The 21,510-nt window shown below is 36.8% G+C and overlaps 2 protein-coding genes across 3 annotated transcripts; one reads left to right on the forward strand and one right to left on the reverse strand.

Moving 5' to 3' along the window:
• Positions 1-2: 2 nt before the first annotated feature.
• LOC311086215 (tyrosine-protein kinase JAK1-like) lies at positions 3-19,727 on the forward strand. 2 transcript variants are annotated; one of them, XM_084118980.1, is made up of 24 exons: positions 3-126; positions 382-563; positions 652-775; positions 1,267-1,399; positions 1,491-1,642; positions 2,367-2,709; positions 2,869-3,030; positions 3,131-3,288; positions 7,644-7,758; positions 8,101-8,296; positions 9,389-9,486; positions 11,202-11,345; positions 11,424-11,511; positions 11,633-11,760; positions 13,279-13,414; positions 14,569-14,720; positions 14,862-15,021; positions 15,353-15,447; positions 16,352-16,535; positions 16,632-16,756; positions 17,620-17,792; positions 18,222-18,339; positions 18,866-18,976; positions 19,114-19,727. In XM_084118980.1, the coding sequence occupies exons 2-24, from the start codon at positions 437-439 to the stop codon at positions 19,219-19,221; spliced, it is 3,330 nt and encodes a 1,109-aa protein (XP_083975106.1). In that variant the 5' UTR covers positions 3-126; positions 382-436; the 3' UTR covers positions 19,222-19,727. The 2 variants fall into 2 exon arrangements, with proteins under 2 accessions (XP_083975106.1, XP_083975107.1); XM_084118981.1 differs by having other exon boundaries at positions 81-131.
• LOC311087526 (uncharacterized protein) lies at positions 19,721-21,406 on the reverse strand (the record flags this gene model as incomplete). Its single annotated transcript, XM_084120853.1, has 6 exons — positions 19,721-19,969; positions 20,052-20,128; positions 20,727-20,820; positions 20,996-21,084; positions 21,182-21,218; positions 21,337-21,406. The coding sequence occupies 6 exons, from the start codon at positions 21,404-21,406 to the stop codon at positions 19,842-19,844; spliced, it is 495 nt and encodes a 164-aa protein (XP_083976979.1). The 3' UTR covers positions 19,721-19,841.
• Positions 21,407-21,510: the final 104 nt, after the last annotated feature.

Consider the following 21,510-nt stretch of genomic DNA (forward strand, 5'->3'; position numbering starts at 1 on the left):
ATCAGCATCAGCGTGTTGGTCACGTAGTTTTTCGGAAGAAACTCATCATCAGTTTCCTCGGAGTCGGAAGTGAATTGCTGTCTGAGAATCTGACGGTTTTGTTTCCTGCTTGTTTCGCACTGGACGGTAAGGTGAAATCTGCTAACATGATTTTTATCATTTATAAGTTAAATAGACTTTGCTGTAATATTCCAGACACACCGACGACATTCAGAAACCGGATAGAAGTGTGTTGAGCGTTTCCGCAAACTTTCTGTTTCTGTTAAACTGCCTGTAAAGACTCCAGGTGTTCGTAGACATGCCTTACTGTATTTTAAAGAGGAAATGTTGTCATATATATGACAGAATATCCATTTTACTTAAGTGCTCTGTAATTTTTAGGTATAGAAAATGGCCAGCACTTCGTTAATATAGTGCAGAGCAGAAGAAGTCGGCCATGGCCTCGGTGATGATATTACAGGGGCTCGAGGTCCATTTTTACCTGCCAGAGAAACACCAGATCATTCATCTCTCAGGTAGTTTCACAGCAGAGGAACTGTGTATTGAAGCTGCTAAGAAGTTGGGTACGTTTTTCAGCCTTTGTACAACTTGAACACTGTATTACTACAGACTCAGAGAAATATGAGACTCACTGTTGTCTCATTATTACAGGTATATCACCTTTGTGTCACAGTTTGTTTGCCCTGTATGATGAATATAACAAGCTCTGGTATCCACCAAATCACTCCTTCAACATTGATGAGACAACCAGACTGAAGCTTTTCTATCGCATGAGGTATTCCTGTTCTTAGTCTTTTCTCATCTAGTTTTCCTTTCCAGTTTGGTACAAGCAGCATTTCCCACGGGATTTCGTGAAACTACAGGGGTGATGGCCTTCCTCTAGGACTGTAAAACAAATGTACTGTAAAATAAATGTAAATGAAAAATAACTTTACTCTAGAGTAGAGAAATTGCCCTAATTTCTTCAGAATTTCGACTTTATCTTATAATTTAGATTTTTTTTTATCATAATTTTGACTTTTAGTCTCATAATTATGCTATAGTATGTTATACTTATGACTAGATAGTAATAATTTCAACTTTTTATCTCATAACTTCTTTTTTATATCTAGCGGATGTCATAATTTTTATGAAAATAATGCATGAGGTGCCCATTGTGTTCCCAAATGCTCTCGCAGGCTGTCAGATTATAGGCAATGAATGGGAAAAACTGTACAGATATTTGAACTTTTCCCTATTTACATTATAACCACATTTTTGGGGCAGGTTTTATTTTACGAACTGGCATGGGAACAGTAAGACATCTCTTGCAGTGTGCAGACACACTCTTAAACGAGGGAACGGGTCTACGGGCGCAGCCGTGCTGGATGTAGCTTCACTGACGTACCTTTACGCACAGGTACGTTGACCAAAACACTGGACAATGTTAAAGGACGGGTTGTTCAAGAAAGTTGTGGCTGCTCATTTTAATGTGTGTTTGTGTTTGACAGAGTCAGACTGACTTTCAGAGTGGTCTGGCACAGCTGCGTAGCACTCGTGATGAGAGTGACGTCCAGCAGATAGAAAATGAGTGTTTGGGTATGGCTGTGATGGCCATCTCCCATCAATCCATTGAAAAAGATATTCCTGTCAGTGAATTTGAGTAAGAGCTTTTTATTTATTTTTCTTTTAAATCTGAAATACCTTTTAAAGTATATTTCAAAAAATATAAATAAATATGTTTTTCTAAAAAAAAAAATTATTTATTTATTTATTTATTTAAAATTGTATGATGGGTGCAGTTTTACACACACACACACACACACACATATATACATACATACATACATACATACATACAGTATGTATGTATGTGTGTGTATTAGCTTTTATACAGTATACAACCATATTCATTTAAATTAATATGTGATGTGGTTATTTAATTAGTAATTCAAATTAATATAGTTATTTAATTTGCTTTATTTAAAAAAATACACACAAAAAAACTTAAAACAACAAAAACCTAAATACAAGTTAAGTATATTTAAAAACAAACATACACATAAATGTTATTAATGTATTATTGTTAATAAGTATGAATTATTAAGCCATTGCTTGTTATAGAAAAATAATTAAACTAAATTAACAGTTGACTTTCATAGTTTTGATATATGTTTAGACTCTGGTCAGTATTGTTGGAAATGAATATCCTAATGAGCTTTGATTTCTGATCCCCTTTTACATGAGATGGAGATCACAGTTATAAAGTTGAATCATCCCAAATTTCACCCCCATGTGATCTAAGAAACGATTTTAACATTGATGAGTCATTTTATAACTATTAAAGTCTATCTGTATCTTTCATTGTTACATTTTATCTTTGTCAGGTACAAACATTACATTCCCAGTGTCCTTTACCAGTCCATACGTCACAGGAGCATTCTCACACGTCTACGCATCCATAACGTCTTTAAAGTGTTCCTTGAAGAATTCATCAGGAATACTGTGGAAGGCAACAAGATCAGTACGCATGACCTGAAGGTCAAATACTTGTCGACTTTAGAGACTCTAACTAAACACTTCGGCCAGGAGGTGTTTGAACCCTCTTCCCTTATCATGCATGACAATGAGCAAATGCTCAAAGACTCCAGCTGTGCTGCTGGTGTTGAATCCCACAAAATCCTGGTGTCTGGCACCTCTGGCATTCACTGGTGTAAAGTCCCCTCTGTGGTAAGAAGGCTGTAGTACAAATAATATTCACATAATAATATAATATAATAAAACAATAACAACTTTATGACTTCTGTATTGTAGTGTAGGTGCTGAAGCTTAACACTTTGGTTTAGGGCTTGGTTGAATTATCTCTTGACAATAAGTTTCTTTTTTCAGAAGATACATGCATCAAAGAGAGACCGTAAGAAACTGAGTAAAGAAGCATCAAATGATCAAGGAGAGGATAGATGGACACTCTTTTCAGACTTTAATGAGATAACGCATCTTGTCATCAAATGCTGCGTGGTTACCATCCACAAACAAGACGACAAAAGCATGGTGAGGCTCACTGTGAGATTTGTAATCTGTCAGTTTTGGTTCATTTAGGATAAGTCATAACTTCATAAACCCTTTTTTTTATTTTCTTGATTTTCTCCAGGAGCTGACGTTGGCGTCCCACGAGGAGGCGCTGTCCTTTGCCAGTCTTGTAGATGGATACTTTAGGCTCACAGTAGATGCACATCATTTCCTCTGCAGGGATATTGCTCCTGTCTCATTGGAAATGAACCTAAAAGAGGGCTGCCATGGTCCAATCAAGTTAGTACATTCACTCATCATGTTTAAAGAAATAGTTCACCCAAAAATAAAAATGAACTCATGTTGTTACAAACCCGGATGACTTCCTTTCTTTTGTGAAACACAAAAAGAGATTTTTTTAAGGAATATTCATAGTGATTTTTTTCCATTCACTGAAGTCAGACAGTAATCAGGGTTTTGAATCTGAAAAATTGCTTTTTTTGAAGAACAGACCAACATTTTATTCAGTATTCACCAATAAACTTTCCCTCTGCTGTAGCTCTCAAATCTGTATTTTTGCTTATTTAAACCTGAATTTGTTCAACAGAAGTTTGAAAGTTTGGGGTCAGTAATATTTATTTTTAAAGAAATGAATACATTTATTCAGCAAATTCATCAAAAGTGACAGTAAATACATTTGTAATGAGAGCTTTATGTTTGATATAAATGCTGTTCTTTTCATCAAAGAACCCTGCAAAAATTATATCACCGTTTCCTCAAAAATATTAAGCAGCGTAACCATTCCCTTCGAATGGGAACTCGCACTGCGTCCCAGGACGCTAATGTGGAATGCCTCCAGAATGACAGGTGTCTGAAGAACGTGTCAAAACGCGACAATAACATTGGCCGGCGACAGCGTATGACGTAGTGCTGGGCGGTGTACCGGTTCATATCGAATACCGGTGTTTATTTTTTTTATGATATGAATTATTAAAATACCGCAGTACCGGTGTATGTCGCTTTAATAACGATCGGAACGCGGCGCGGCGCGACACTGTTTGAGAGGGTCCTTTTTCACTGTTGCACTGTGGTGATGCACGTGTTACTAAGCGTGACTTTGAAGGTGGATAGGTTAAACTATAATTGATAGCTGTCAAATTATATTACAGTGTTTCCCATACATTGGTTCACAATGTCAACACAGCCTTTTGGAAAATCTATTTGTGGTTGGCATTGACATCGTTGAATAATCATGAGCACTGCACGTTTCAAAATCAAAACGCGGCACGGGTGTTTTTATATGAATGTATCTGAAGTGAACTGACGGTATTTAGAGAAGTTTCTTTGTTATTACGATTGAATCTTTCTTTATCTTTCCTTATAAAGCAGCGTTTATGAGCGCTGCTGCTTTGTGTACAGCCGTTACCGGGGAAACCGCTATTTCTGCCGCTCCTAAAGCGCCTCCTGCTGGCACCTCTTTGTAAACAGCCTTGCAAACCTGTATTAATACTAGTGTGGATTTTTTATACAATATTCAGTAAAATAGAGCATTCTAAGTCAATCGACTGCAGTATTTCCTTTCTCACTCAGTGAAAAATGTGTTTTACACCCAGTTATGCTTGGAAATAAAAAACCCCGTTATATACCGTGAAACCGGTGTAATTTAGAAAAATACCGTGATGTGGATTTTTGGTCATACCGCCCAGCACTACTATGACGTCACTACTGGTGCGACCAGAGTATAAATATGGCGCCTGTAGTGCACGTCATCTTTTTCTTGTCTTCAGGTCCGTTTGTTTATGTACATGTCAGAAAGACGATCACTCAACCAAGCGTTTCAGGAAGTAAGTGCCTCCTTATCAGAGCGATTCTCCTGGGAACTGAATGCGCTCATTGTGAGGTGCGCTTTGTGATGCATTCGCGAGACTGACTGAAAGCAAAGGGAGAGTCTTATGAGATTCTATTACTGCTATTACTGATGTGTGAGGCCTAATTCTGTGGAATTAGATACAGAGAGAGTGAAACCAGATGTTATTTTTTAGATCTGCCTCACAATAGCAGTGCTCTTTGGTGGCAATCTCTGGAACACGACAGGAAGCGGCTTTTTTTGCCCTAGTTGCGAACCCTTCCTAGTTGCAAGCATCTTCGTGAGTGTTGGAGTCTAGAGAGCCCGTTTTTCCTCAGGTCTGACTGAAGCACAGAACCCTCCCCCTGAGTCGGGTCTTGAAGCAGGGTCCTCCAGTACCTGGGATGAGCTATTTTGATCTCGAGAACCTGACAGGAAGTGGGTTTTCTTCCCAGGTTGCGAACCATTCTTTGCGTAAGGCACCTTCGGGAGTGTTTGGAGTTTTTGAGATCCTAAGAAAACATTGTTTCCAAGTGGTCGTAGATAGCGCTCAGCTGGCTCCCCTTGATGGCAATGTTTTCATGGTTGAAAGTTAGTGGAATCCTTAATAGTAGGATTCCCAACTCCCAATGAGAGAGCTCGGTTTGTTGCTGGAGTCTCAGTTGAGCACTTATATGATGCGGCTAGCACTTTTGCCTAGCCCCCTTACACTCTCCTGTGATCTGCGATCAAGGAAGGCTTAGAGCTCTTCTGGTCTCTGGACTCCAACAGGAAGTGGTCTGTTTGCCTTGGGCGAAGCCCTCCTGTTGTACGACACCTCTTGAGAGTTCTGGAGAATAGAGACCAAATCATATTACAGGTTTTACAATGGTTGTAGCTAGCCTTAGCTGGTAGCTACCATTGGTCATTTAGGATGAGCATGAAGTAGAACAGTGGTCGCCTCCTTGGTAAGCAGTCCTTGATGTAGAACGTAGTTAGGCCTATAGATAGATAGATAGATAGATAGATAGATAGATAGATAGATAGATAGATAGATATTCTTAATAACTATATTTATTTATAACATTTTATAACACACCTCTTCATGACATGACCATTTTTATCTTATTTTCACTTTAAATATAATGCTAACACGTTTCTACTGTCCAATGATAATTTGGAAAGAAAATGATCAATTATAGTAATGAATGCAACTTTTATTGTATGGAAATGGGCAATTAAATAACACCCAGAGTGTGTTTTTTCATTCCATTGTGCTACTTTTCCATCGTTTTTAATGTAAGCATCACCCTAGACGTGATTAACTGTTGCGCTCGCATCTCGCTTCCATACTTTTGCAGAGTAGTCTATCGTCCATGACGTGGCTTTCTAAAACGTGGCACTCAAGTTAAAACAACTTCTTAAAATAGCTTTTCTAGACCGGCACTAAACTTTTAATGGGCCCATAACTGATTAAAAGATAAACAGCACACGTTTATTTCAGTGCTGTTATTTAAGACGACAGTTTGCCTCGTTCGTTCAGTTTCAGTTTAACAGCAAGCCAAAGAGGGCAAGGTTTCAACTGAACTAAGCTATACATATGCATTTTAAACATTTACCATATGTTCTTGCTCTGTCCATGCAATAAATGCACATTCTTAAATGAGCAAGGTTTTCTTGCTAATTTCATCTGGGTTTGAAATTAATCAAAAATCAAATCAGGGCAGTATATTAAAATTTACACTACAAGTTTACATACATTATGAAGATGACAGGTAATTCACATCTTGATAGTTGCCTTCGCAAACATTTCTTTTTCGCGTTTTTGTCAGCCTCTGCTTTTCTGCTACAGATCTGAAGCGTGTGACGTGTCGCGCCGTTACTTTCAAGGAAATATAGGCTACTGAAAATTTCTGGTGTTATTTTTTGTGATTGTTTGGGGCATTCTACAGCCTTTCATTAAACCGTTTAACACAGAATCCACTTGCTTTTTATCAATGCACAAATCATAAAAACAGATTAATACTATCTGTTCCTATATTTTGATTGGGTGGGCAAGGCAGACGTCTAGGCCCATGCCTAGAAGCTCATGAGACCTCCATTTGTCAGGGGTGTGTCCCCTGTGGCGACTGACAGGGTATATTTAAATCCTTGGCAATATTCCCTTTAAGGTATTCTTTGAATACCAGGTGTAGCCAGGATTACTGGCCCTAGGGAAATGAGTCACAACAACCGTTGGTGCGTACTTCTAGGACGGGGAACTGTGACTCAGAATCAGTTCCCCGGTTGTTTTTCAAACAAATAAATGTATCTCTGGTGAGCATAAGAGACTTTCAAAAACAATTAAAAAAACTTTACTGACCTCAAACATTTCAATAGTAGTGTAATAAATTCATCCCATAATTCATATAACATTCCATAGACCTTATTCACAGCAGCACCATCTTTGATTTTCAATGGGAATGAAAGCGAGGCTGTGAGGAATAGACATTCATCTCTTCAGCGGGTTGTACCATTATTTAATGTGTTTTGGGATTGTTCTGCTGACGAAAAAGCAAAAATGTTTTTCCAAGAAATTTCAGTAGACAAAAAACTCCAGACAATATGAGCTGTGGAAAATAAGTGATCTAAGAGCTTTATACAGCGGATGCCATTGAAAACACAGCAAGTCTATCCCTCACAGCCTCGCTTTCATACCTGTCATGGCGCTGCTCTGAATCTATTGCTCTTATTTAATTGCTCAGCATCAACAAATGTAATCAATAATCAAATGACAGAGAAGAATGTCTTTGGACAGCAGATGTAATGGTATCTTATTTGTACCCCTCAGTACTGAATATGCCATCCATAAACTCAAGCACGAAGGTTATGAGGAGGGCATGTACCTGCTGCGCTGGAGCACTCATGACTACGACACTATTTTCCTGACTGTCATATGCAATGAGGTATACACTGTTACTGTACATGCTGCTGGTAAAAAAGAGGTTTCAGTAAAAGTTGTGTATGTCAAGCAAATGTAGAATAATGGCCAATTCACACTGCACCGACAGACAGCACTGCGACGGGTTTTGTCGGGTCAGTGTGTTACCCCTGTCGGAGCTAGTTTTCTAGTATCACTCTTAGACAGAAGTGACGTGCTGTAATCGGGTGACTGTCGCCGTTGGTCTGCGGCTGTCGGTGCAGTGTGAATTGGTCTAAGGAACATACCTTATATATGAAAATAAGTTTGCGTAATAATAAGATACTGAACTGAAGTTGAAAGGTCAAAACTGACCCTTTTCTTTTAGAGGGATTATGATGGTGGCATCACCAAAGCCTTCAAGAACTTCCAGATTGAAGTGAGCGCACAGGGCTTCCTCCTGACTGGGACTGATGTTGTGAAACCCACTCTGAGAGAGCTGACGGACCACCTGTCTAGCCAGGATCTCTCAACAGGCCAAACCAGCATAAGACTTGAGCGTGGCTGTCCACCCCAACCAAAAGGTACTGGAGCTTCCTTCCAACAGTGATACTGCAGAAGTAGATAGCCAGAGGTTTATAATGTTTGTCTTCTTAACGAAATAATTTAAAGAGGACTTTGTTTTTACATGTTCAACTTTCTTCAGTGTGTGATGTTGCTGTTTGAGCATGAAAAAGGTCTGAAAAGTTACAAAGTCAAAGGAAGTTATTCTCTATATCAGTAAGCACTAGAGCTGAGCTGGGCGATTTTTTTCCCCCAAAAAAATCTGTGATTTTTTTTTTATTTTTATAAAAAACTCGATTTAGGATTCGATTCGATATATATATATATATATATATATTTTTTTTTTTGAAGAGTTGTTTGCTTTGCAAATGGGGTGTTAATCTTTAACAAAATGTTTGACGTTATTTGTCAAGCATACACACAAAATACACCAGTGTACAGAAACACTATAATTATGATCAGTTAAGTTTGAATTGCATTTTTATTGAATAATAAGTTATAATTAATATGAATTGAAGACAACAGTATGTTAACAGAGAAAGAAAGTTTAAGCTACATCCTGCTAATTCAGTGGTAATAATTTAATTCTTGTTTTTATTTTATATTATATTACACTCAGTCTCGCGCGCGCAGTCACACTCGGTCACTCTCTCGCACTGTCGCTCGCGCGCGCAGACACACTCGGTCAGTTCGTTTCGCTTTTGTCCAGTCCGGCGCCTCATATGTTTGTGTATGCATGCGCTGCCCTCGGGGGAGGGGCAGAGGGCTGCGCTGCAGGGAGCTTGCTACGGAAACCCTGAAAGAAGATTTGGCGAATGCAAAATGTATGTATTGTACGCTATAGGCTACTGAAGAGGGGGAGAAAAAAATCTAAAAAAAATGATTTTTTGAAAATATGAATCGATTTGACCTACCAACTTGATTTTTAAATCAAATCGATTTTTTCCACAGCCCTAGTAAGCACTGAGTAAGCACTCCCAGAAACACCTCGATTGTAGTCTTGGGTTTTCTTCTGAGAATGAAGTAACTGTTCGTAACAGGGTGACTAAAATCATCCTTATGACTTAAAATATTGCAGAGACATGAATAATCTTCCATTCGCTGCTTCACAGAGCAATCCAACCTCATCATGATGACCAGAAAAGATTCAGCGTCACAACACTCTTCATTAAACATCTTCCATAGGATCTTCAAAGAGGACATTACCCAGGTTGGACATCAAAACTGTGTGTTTATGTACACGATATAAATAAAGTTAAAGGTTGTATCAGCGATTTCAGGCCCAAACATAAATCATCACATTCATCTTTCCTAACGATCTGCTAGCTGCCCGCCCCATAAGCATGCCGTCAAAAAAACGCGTCTCTGTAGGCAGCCTAGGCTCTGACCAATCACAGACAGGGGTGGGTGTTGTGAGGTTTTGCGCTCGTGCACGTCTGCCAATGACAGCTGCACGCGAAAACCTCACAACACCCACCCCTGTCTGTGATTGGTTGGAACACTATTTATTTTGGTTTTGAGTGGTTGGTGAAACCAACTGTTTTTGTGTGCAGATCTCAGAGCCTAGGCTGCCTACAGAGACGCGTTTTTTTGACAGCATGCTTATGGGGCGGGCAGCTAGCGGATCGTTAGGAAAGATTAGATGAATGTGATCATTTATGTTTGGGCCTGAAATCGCTGATACAACCTTTAAATCTGTTTACTAGAAAACAAACACATTTTCTTATAGTGAGAAGTTATTTCATGGTGTGTCCTGCTGGAAGATCTGACCAAAGCGGGCAGCTGTTGTTTGGAATATAGTAGTTGGTTTTAAACTGCCATTATGTTGCAGTGCTAAAAAACAAACAAATCTGCAACAAAACATCCATCAGCTGGCCTAACCAGCTATATATAAATTTTTCTTGAATTTGGCATGAAATGGAAGTTGCTATTAGTCTTCTTTCTTCTATAATTGTGATGTATATCCGAGAGAAACATGTAGGGCGGGACTTGATTTTGTCCATCAGGAATTGATTGGATCATTTGATATTGCTCTGATGTCATATGAATGACAGGTTGTCCCTCCCTCACTCCAGTAAACACGTCATCAGAGAAGAGATGCAAGAGGGAGGGGAAGGTATTTTGATTAAATGTTATGAATGCACATTAATAAAAAAAAGATGTGCATGGATAAGTAATTTATACTAAATACTGCAATATTCCATAAAAATAATATTTGCCCATTTTAATTTCTTGGTGACTTTATCATGTGTTTTTGTCTTAACAATCTTAACACCCTTAAAACAAATTTTCTTGAAAAAAAAAACAAAAAAATAATTTGTGTAAAATAATAAGACTTAATTTAAGCATAAATCTAAGCCATGTTAGTGTGATGTATGTTTAAAACCTGAAAAATACATTTAAAATGTGTTCTCTAAAAGCAAGTTTTACTTTACATATCAAGTCAATTTATCTAGTTTTAATGAAGTTTATTTTTACTGGAAAACAAGACAAAAATACTGATTAAAGGAACACTTTAAAGTTTTTTACTCAGGACATGCTAGCTGGCAACAAAGGATTCCATTCATTATGCTAAGCTAAGCTAGCGCTGACCCTGTCAAACTAAAACAATGCATGCACTGAGGCAAACATGCATTTGCCCACCTATCTAAATGTAGGAAAGAAGATGAATAAGCCCTATTTCAAAAAACGGTGGAGTGTTCCTTTAAGAACATTTTGCAGTCTTGAAGCTGTAAAATAATTCAGGTTTAATTCAGGTTTCATCTGAAGATGTCATCTTCAGGTTTACAATGGTCTACCAGTCCAGATCAGCTGTTGTTTTCCAGATTAGGTTGGGTTTTCCAAGAGGGACGACTAGATAACTTTTATCTGGAGCGTAGAAATGGAAAGAAATGGTCTCTTATGAAGCTGATGCTTGTTAAACAGGAGAAACACCTGGGTCAAGGCACTCGCACAAACATCTATGCTGGGAAGCTGAAGTTGAGAAATGAGGATGATGAGGGTTTTTTGGGCCATGAGGTGGTGGATGTGGTTCTGAAGGTGCTGGGAGCAGGACACAATTACATTTCAGTAAGTGACAACCCATCTTTTGATACACGAGTAAATAAGGGGCAATTGCTTTCACAAATACTTCTGTACTTCTCTTAGGCCTTCCTGGACACAGTCAGTGTAATGCGACAGATATCCCATAAACACATGGTTCTGATGTATGGCATATGCATGCACAGCATGGACAGTAAGTGTTCCCGCTCCACTGGACAAAACTGCAACAAAACTTATTTGTATTTTTAAAGTTAAAGGAATAGGTCAGCCTTTACTGCAGATGATCTCACGTCTCATTGCTGTTGTTCTGCCAGTCATAATGGTGGAGGAGTTTGTTCAGCGTGGCCCTCTGGATCTGTTCATGAGAAACCATCGCTCTGATCTCACACCCTCCTGGAAGTTCCAAGTTGCGGAGCAGCTTTCCAGTGTCCTCAGTTATTTGGTACAAAATTTAAGTTTGAACTTGACCTTGTTTCACCCTTGTTTACATTCTGTGGAATATTTCAAAGTTATGGGTCAATGATTTAATGACTGTAAATGATGTATTTAAGGTGTACACATCTTAAATATTTATAGAAAATAGCTTTTTTTAGAATACATTTAGTTTAGATTAGTTCCCAATCAGTGCTATTTTATTATTTTATATTAGCTTTATTTTTGTATTTTCAGTTTTCATTTTCATTTTACTTGAGATTTTTCATTTTCTTATGTGTTTTTGTTTGTCAATTGTAATAGTTTTTGTTTTTTAAATATTTATATTTAGCTTTAATTTCAGTTAGTTTTAGTGTTAGTAATTTTAGGTTCGTTTTTAAGGTGTACACATCTTTAAAAAAAAATTTAATAGTGTTAAATGTATTTTTCAAGGTAAACCGGTTTTAGTGACAGCCCTGGTTAATAATAATTTTAAAAAAACTTTTTTTCCCCAAATAAAACAATAATGAATGATTATGGCACACTGTTTGACAATACATTTTTAGCCTTTTATTGACACTTTTTTTTCTTTATTGCAATCACTGGACAGTTACACCACCTAGACATTTTAGTTTAAGATAGTAAAAATATCAAATTTATTCATTTTAATTCAGAAATGTAAAACCTGTTCATCAAACATGTGTATTCAAGTCATTGTCTGTATGACTTGCATTTTAATGTATTTTTGAATAACTAAATAATATAACCAGTCAGTTATATTTACTGTAATTATTAATGGATCCCAATAATAACATGTGGCATTTCCCAGTGGATGATTTGATGTCCTGCTTTACCCAGAGGTGGACAGTAACAAAGTACATTTACTTGAGTACTGTACTTAAGGACACTTTTTGAGTATCTGTACTTTACTTGAGTATTATTTTTTCCTGGAAACTTTTTACTTTAACTTCACTACATTTGAAAGACAAATATCGTACTTTTTACTCCACTACAATTCTGTCAGGTCCTTGAGTAGAAAGTAGTAACGTCAGTCAGGGGATGATTTTGGTTGCAGGGACCCGCAGGGGTTGCATTTTTGCAGGGGTTGCACTTTGGCTGGAAATGAAAGTCAGATTGACCGACTGATGTTGGCTTCTGACGTCAACCCGATTTTCGTTTTCAACCACAATACAACGTCTGTCCAACGTTGGAGATTAATATCAATCTGGCGTTGGATTCTGACATCAACCTGATTTAAATTTTCAACGTTGGGTTTGGTCTTCTAAATGTGAATTTTGTCATTGTTTTGGTGCACACTAGCTTATAGATAACAGTAGGCTAACATTCATACTAAAAGTCAAAAAACTTTAAATAGGTAGCAAGTAGTATCTGTACTTTCACTCAAGTAAGGAAGTTGTGTACTTTGTCCACCTTTGGCTTTACCCATAGAGGTATTAATAGTAATATAATTTGTAAATACGTCATTTAAAACTCTCTAGTGGAATCTTTGGGACAGAAAATGGACTCAGTCTTATTTTCTCTCTTTCAGGAGGATAAGAAGCTTGTCCACGGCTATGTCTGCGCTAAAAACATCCTGTTGAAGCTGGATGGTCTAGAAGGAGAGAGTGGTCCTTTCATTAAACTGAGTGATCCTGGACTGTCCATTTCTGTGCTCAGCCAAAGGGGTAACACACGCTCATGCACACTCATTCAGAATAAATGTTTTACAACTTTTTTTAATGGTAGTGTGCCTAATGAAAAACAAACAGAAAAGGTCTTTATTTGTCACTTGACAGAAAAAGAAACCAAGCAAGCAACATTTTCACAGTGTAATTTTTAAATGTGCTTATAATAAGAACAATAATTTATATAGTAGCAATATAATATTTACATTTTTGAATATATTTTGACTTCTCAACTTCACTGTTTTGTAATGTCATTGTAGCGAGGCAAAGGTAAATCAGTGTTGACTAAGTGCCATTGACAGTTTCTGCCAGAGCCCATAGCCTTTATGCAGAACGTCACATGAACAAACACAAAAACAGGTCAATGACAGTATGAACTGACAGAGATATCTATGGACTTTCAAAAAATTGTCGTTCCAAACCCATAAGACAGATCTTTTTGATGAAATCTGAGAGCTTTCTGTCCCTCCATTGACAGCTACTCAACTACCACTTTGACGCATCAGAAAAACGAATCCATATGAATTTACCAAAGAGGTTCATTCTCGTGTTACGCAGCACGTTTGAGCTCCAGCAAGAACCAATGAGGTTTGTGCTTGCACATCAAGCAGGTTCGGTTGAGCTTGTGTTTATGTTCGCTGATCAATATTTATGTGAATCCATTTATAAACTTTTTGAAACTTAAAAGTGGTAGTTGTGTAGCTGTCAATGGAGGGACAGAATGTTCTCAGGTTTCATTAAAAATATATATTTATTTGTGTTCTGAAGAAGAACGTAAGCGTTACGGGTTTGGAAAGTCACGAGGCTGAGTAAATGATGACAATTTTCATTTTGGGGTAAACTAACCCTAAGGTAATATGCTAACCTAGCTAGTTCTTTTTATTCTTGCCGTTTTATTCGATTTAAATATCTAAAAGTAGAAGAAGAAAAATATTAGAACTTTTAGATATCAACCTGTATATGCGATGGACATCGGTTACACTCGTCTTTGCTCACTGCTTTGAAGGTATCTTGAGTAAAACGGCTCTATATATAATGAAGCACATATACAAGACCCGGAACTGGAAGCAGTGCGACCTGTTTTACAGAATACAGAAGTTTGTTGAGCATAACCCCATTTTGCACTACTAACACTCATTGTGCCTGTTGGACAGAGTGTGTTGAAAGGATCCCCTGGATCGCCCCGGAGTGTGTTAACAACCCCAACGCACTGAGCGTTGCAGCAGACAAATGGGGGTTTGGGACCTCACTGTGGGAGATCTGCTACAATGGCGAGGTGCCTCTGTCTGAGAAGAAACTCTCAGAGGTGCTTGACTCTTTCTAATACGTTTCTACATTTATACTTGAATAAAGCAGCTGTTGTTTTATTGTAATTGAAAACCATGTATTGTCATTTGCTTCTTAAACTATATTGTTTTTAATCTAACCTCTATGTGTACATGAACAGAAAGAGCGATTCTATGAAGTGTGCGGTACTCTGGTCACTCCCAGCATCAGTGAACTGGCTGATCTGATCTCCCAGTGCATGAACTATGACCCCCGGAAGAGACCGTTTTTCAGAGCCATAGCGAGAGAGCTGGGCCGCATCAAAGAGCAGCGAGAGCAGGGTATCTGTCACATAATATCATACAATGACTAACACAGATACTAGTCTTTAACTCTATTTTAGCCAATGGATATTTTTTTTTAAGAAAAAAATTAACTTTTTGTTGTCATCAAGTGCATCAAAAGATTTTATATTTCACCTGACAACCAAAAACTTTTTTTATTAAAAAAGCATCGTCATTATAGTTTAAAACCCTCTTTTAAAAATCAAATTTTCATTACTGTTATTAAGGGGGGAAGGTATTATTTACATTTTAAAATACAACTGGAAGTATACATCATGTTAGTATTTGCTGTACTGAATTTAAATAACTTCTTATGTTTTATCTACAGAACTTCCCATTATATCAGGGGTAATTCCTCCACAGGAGACTGATCCTGCAGATTTCAAGAAGAGATTCCTCAGGAAAATCCGAAAACTTGGAGAGGTACTGGACTTTTAGTCAAAAAAAGTTTGGTCCGTAAATATTTGGAATTTTTTTTATGGAATTCTAGAACATGGAATTTTTAGAACACATTTTAATTCTGAGTTATTTTAGTATTATTTATATAATATTATAGTATTTATTCATATGAATTTTGGTTTCATTTTTATATTTTGTTTTTTATTTTATTTTAAGTTTTTGTAATTTTGTTATGTGCTTTAGTCGTGTTTTTTCAAACATTTCTGTTTAGCTTTAATTTATATTTATTTTAGTTTTTAGTAATTTTAGTACTTCAACTTATTTTTAATTTTTTTAGTAATTTTCTTTAACTAATATTTATATTTTATTTGATTTCAGCTTTATTTCAATTAACAGAAATTATTTTTAATAGTTTTATTTAACACTGTTGTTCCTAATAGGACTTTTATGATTACCAATAACCCTAGTAGAACAAAACAAATTTAAAGAAATTTCGGTTACACCTTATTTTAAGGTGTCCTTGTTACAGTGTAATTATACATTTAAGTACTGAGTAATATTCATTATTAACTACACGTACTTACTATAGGGTTATGGTTAGGATTAGGTTTGTTGTAGTTGTTGTAGGTTTGTAGTTATGCATAATTTATAGTTATTACTATAGTAACTCTATGTAATATGTAACAAGGACACTGTAAAATAAAGTGTTACCAAAATTTTAAATTAGTATAGTATATAATTTTATAGAATTGTTTTATAGGAATACTATATAAATTCCTTTAGAATTGTGAACTAGGGATTCTAATTGGAAATCTGGACCAAGTTAAACCAATTTCACACTCATCCCTCCTAAATCTCATAATCCCCTTGGAATAATATGTCCTTGAATCATTATCTGTTTATATCGTTCTTTATAAATCTTGTCCAGGGTAACTTTGGGATGGTGGAACTGTGTCTGTATGATCCTAATGGAGATCAGACAGGTGAGCTGGTGGCCGTCAAATCTCTGAAAACAGAGAATGAGAGCAGCAACCTGAGAAAAGAAATCAACACCATCAGAAACCTTTACCATGAAAACATCGTCAAATACAAAGGCATCTGCAATGAAGAAGGCAAGTGTTCACATCTGTGTCTAATCTTGATGGCTTACACTTTTATTGAAGGTAAAGGTCATTACTTATCGCTTGCGGTTAATGTGTGTCACTCAGGGGAAACGGATATCATGCTCATTATGGAGTATTTGCCCGCCGGCAGTCTGAAAGACTACCTGCCTCGTAACAAATCCAGCATCACACAGAAGAGACTGCTGCTTTATGCTCTTCAGATATGTCAGGTAATATAGCCAACACGGTCACTTTTAAAAGTAATGTGATACAATATTGTGTTACTCCCTAAAAAAGTAACTAATTACGCTACTTAGTTACTTTTTATGGAAAGTTTTTGTCACGTTACTTTTTCTCGCCTGGCTGTGACTGTCTCTTTTTTGCAAGTGTTTAACACAGTCATTTATTTAACAACATAGCCTAAATAACCCACCTTCATTTTCTTTTAAAAACATATCATATTACTATATAGTCTGACCACTTAGAATATTTCCTGACCCCTATAGCTAGGTATGCCATAGAAAATATCTCCTAACATAACAGGTTATATTACCTACTGTACAGCTCTTTTTACTGAATGTTGAAATGAATGTGCTTTGTTACATTTGTACTTTTTGTCTGTTCCCACGCACACATGAGTGTGCATTTCTAAGCGACTGTGTTATGGAGAAGAGAGAGAATTCAGTTGTCAAGTGTTTAAGCAAATGAATTGAACTTAAAAAGTAACGTGCGTTACTTTTTATAAAAGTAACTAAAATATTTGTGTAAATTTATAAAGTAATGTTACATTACTCAATGCATCAAAAAAGCTGTTACACTTCCCTAGGCAAATAAAGCAACGTATACAGGATTCTTACAAAAATTTCTATAAATATTTGGAAATATTTTTATAGAATTAATAGAACAATTCATTTTTTTATAGAATTCACAGAATTTTTTTTAATTCATAGAACACATTTCCACAGTTTCCAGCCAGTGTTTTTAGTATTTATATAATTATAGTATTTATTAATATTTTGAATATTTTCAGTTTCCAATTTAATTTCAGTATACAGTATATTGTGGGTTTGACTGTTTCCTGTGTGTTCATCAGGGAATGGAGTACCTGGGATCTCAGAACTACATCCACAGGGATCTAGCAGCGAGGAACATCTTAGTGGAGAATGAATCACTTGTGAAGATCGGGGATTTTGGCCTGACTAAGAGCATCAAAGATGATAAGGATTATTACAAAGTGACAGAAGAGCAGGACAGTCCTGTGTACTGGTAAAGCAGCACCCATTTCTGCTTAGATTGGACGTTCTTTATCTTTAAATATTTTAATCATCATGTAAATCACTGTATCAACTTGTTTTTAAATTTGTTGAATATTCCTATAAAGGAGGAATAGATAAATGTTTTCTGAAGAGTTCTCAGATTAGCCAATGATTTATACTCTACCATTGAAAAGTTTAGTATCAGTAAGATGTTTAGTATTATTATGCTTATGCTCACCAAGGCAATTAATTGGGAAATAATTTTATAGTAAAATAATGTTTACTATTTTAATATATTTTTAAAAGTAATTTGTTCCTTTGATCATTACTCCAGTCTTCAGTGTCACGTGATCCTTCAGAAATCATTCTAGGATGCTGATCCAGATATTGTTTAATTGCACAGCCGCTACCTTACACTGATTGTGCTCTGTGTGCGCAGGTATGCTCCAGAGTGTCTGATTAGTCGGAAGTTCTACAAGGCATCTGATGTTTGGTCATTTGGGGTCACCCTCTATGAAATTATGACCTACTGTCACCATGACAGCAGCCCTCCAAAGGTGAGCCACCCCTGGCCATTACAAACCTGATATACCTGAATACTTCAGGTAACCCAGTGACCCATTCGCTGATTCCTGTTAAATGTTGCCAAAGTCCCTTTCAAGGAAAGTCTGTTCACTCGTCGGCCATATTTTCAACCCCTCCGGGCAGCTATTTCGAGCATCCAAGACCAAATCCTATCTTCTTGAATGGGGAAATCCTGAAATCTCAAATACTGCTTGCCAAACTCACATTTGAATCACGTGTTTCAAATCAGCAACAAAATCTGACATGAACTATCCCATAAATGTTACGTTAAAAAACAAATTTTTCATGCTAGACCGGCCAATGCGCATTTGCAGCCCTAAAATGCACCTCTCTCAGAACACTAACTGTTTCAACAGCAACCGGAGCTGCAATGACTTGATTGGCTTTTTTATTTAGAAGGCTGGACTTATTATTCCGCCATGTTGCGCTTTCTCCCACGTGTGCACCGTCTTTGTTTATTTAAATTCTTCGATTTTGCTAAAAATGTGTCTCTGGTAGGTTTTCCTCAACACGATTGGTCGGTCTAATGGGCAGATGACTATGGTCAGACTGGTAGAAGCTCTTGAGAAAGGCTGGAGGATGCCATGCCCAGATTCATGCCCTGATATGGTAAGATACTTGACCTCTGAGAAACAGCCACCCATGGAGGGGCTGTTATTTGGTGCATTTGCACACAAAATGAACCGATATTATATTACACTGTATTGTGGCCAGATTCTTCAATATATGTGTGTCTGTGGCTGCAGGTGTACACTCAGATGCGCAGGTGCTGGAGTCAAGCCCCAGAAGACAGAGTGGACTTCGAGAGCCTGATTAAAGAGTTTAAGTTTCTCCTCTCTAGAGATAACATCTAACGTCCTTTCATCTCATCAGGTTCACCTACAGAATTCAGATTCATTTGGTCATATTTTCCTATACCTACTTCTCTGTATTAGATTTCATTTTTTTATATTTTTCTATACCTTCCTCATTATACTAAGAACTATTTTGCACGTTACTTTCTCTTTGAATCATTGTCAGTTAATCACCTACCTCCAAAACATACAGTGTATTCTTCCAGGTACTTGGCTAACAAAACAGCCTACACTTACCATTTAAGAATCAAGTGCTAAAAAGATTCATTTATAAAAACTAAACCCCATCAAATATAATGTATAAAAAATGTATGAGTTATTTTATTAAAGGTAAAATGCAGAAGTGCCTTATTATCACAGGAGACATATTTGTTGTATTTTACTGTAATATCTATGACGATGGATGGATTGGTGGATGGGTGGATATATGGGTGGGTGGATGAATATTGTCATAATTGTCAAAAAAAATAAATATATTTTTTAATAAAATGTTCCTTGGTTTTAAATGTGTCCTAAAGACATTGTTTGTTTATTGTACTGTAAATCTAGTTCTTGTTTGAAAAAAAGTTCTGATTTGTGTTTATAGGATCACGTTATATTATCTAAATGTGTGCTAGAAGTCATAGGTTATCCAATTCTTTCAAAGAGAGAGAATGAGTCCATTCCACCAGTTCGTCCATTTCTTGCTCCCAGTGTTCCCGCCCATCTGAACCCTGAGCAGGACCAGGAATCTGGGGGATCAGCGCTTCTAATGGGGTACACATAGCAGAAACTGAGGTGAGGTGGGATCTCCGAAAGGACACAGATCTCAGATCTACAGGACCAATCACCTGGAGCTCTGCACTGCATGTAGAGTCTTCTCATGCGTTCCACGCGGCTGCGCTTCTTTGGAAGCTTCTGAACAGGGCTGCACATAATAACCGAAAACTTCAAATACTGTTCTGGTGTTCAGCATTATAAGGGTGTTCCAGTATTAGTAAAGCCCATTATATCCACTTATTAAAATCAAGCATTGATAATGAGCTAGTATGCAGTTCTTTACTACTCTATTCTACAAAATGAGCAAAAACAGTCCTTCGGATGATATCATGATGAGTGTGGAAGCCCATTTCCTCCACATAAGAATCATGCTTTGGTAAATCATAATTATAACATAAAAAGTCACAATTATAAGATTAAAAAATCGAAATTATGAGATACTACGTTGTAATTTTGACATTAAAAGACAATATGACATAATTATGGCTTTGTATCTAGTAATTTAGACTTTTTGTCAATTTAGACTTTCTATATCAGTCAAAATAAGATAAAATTACATTTTACTTTTTATCTCAAAATTGTTTTGTGGCACCACAAGGAGAGCCTTACATATAGGAAAAGAGGGATACAGGACATTACAAGCGTTCCTTCATCTCAGAAATGTAAACTATATTTCATTGCAACTAAATTGTAATAATATCTAAGCTTGTTATGTAATGAGTGGGATGTGTATTACATCAACTCACATGTTGCGCTGTTGAACGAGACAATCTGTATCACCGCTTGCTGACCCATAATTGACTGCGCATCTCTCTGTATATTTGATGAATTCATCCAAAGCTGTAATAAAAAATATCAACGAATTTTGGCAGACCATCTCCTCACCAGACTCTGTATTTAAAAAAATATTAAAATATTTTTATAGGAAAACGTTGATAGCAAATGAAGCACTACATTAGATTTTCTGATGTATTCCACACCATCATCACTATACGTCTTATATTAAATCACTTACATTCGGTTCCAGTCAGAAGTTCTGGGTTAGTGGTGGCGATTTTCATCCATGTGACGAGATACTCCTCAAAGGCAATTCTACATACTCGTCTGGTAAAGAAGAGGAGATAGTTCACAAATCCTATGTATTTTTTATGATATATATTACAAAACTTTAAAGTAAGAGTCAAAAGATTTGTTGTCTTGCCTTTCGCTTGACTTCAGCCCCATATCTGCCACACCATCTGATTTAAATGGTGATAAAATATTGTTTGAAAGTATTGTCATTTTAATATGATTTTGGTAAATGTGATTTATGATGTGCAAGGAAGAGTTCGTGAACTTGTGGGTTATTCTTCTTACCCTCCAGCTCCTGGCTGTTCGTAATGATCTGTGTTGATGGAGAGCAGGACAGCATATCATATGCTTCCATGGCTACTTATTTCTTTAGCAATATGCAAGAGAACAATATAAAATGAGTGTGGATTATGCTGACTCATCAAAAGCACTGTATGTGCATGAGGCCTGTAACCTGTT

Source organism: Abramis brama (assembly GCF_963993115.1).
Source record: "Abramis brama genome assembly, chromosome: 7".
NCBI lineage: Eukaryota > Metazoa > Chordata > Actinopteri > Cypriniformes > Leuciscidae > Abramis > Abramis brama.

Excerpts from the sequence above, each read along its gene's own strand:
- LOC311086215 (XM_084118980.1), top strand. The coding sequence starts at position 437 with ATGGCCTCGGTGATGATATTACAGGGGCTCGAGGTCCATTTTTACCTG. Across the intron at positions 776-1,266 it reads AAGCTTTTCTATCGCATGAG|GTTTTATTTTACGAACTGGC; the intron begins GTATTCCTGTTC and ends TTTTTGGGGCAG. Across the intron at positions 9,487-11,201 it reads TCAAAGAGGACATTACCCAG|GAGAAACACCTGGGTCAAGG; the intron begins GTTGGACATCAA and ends CTTGTTAAACAG.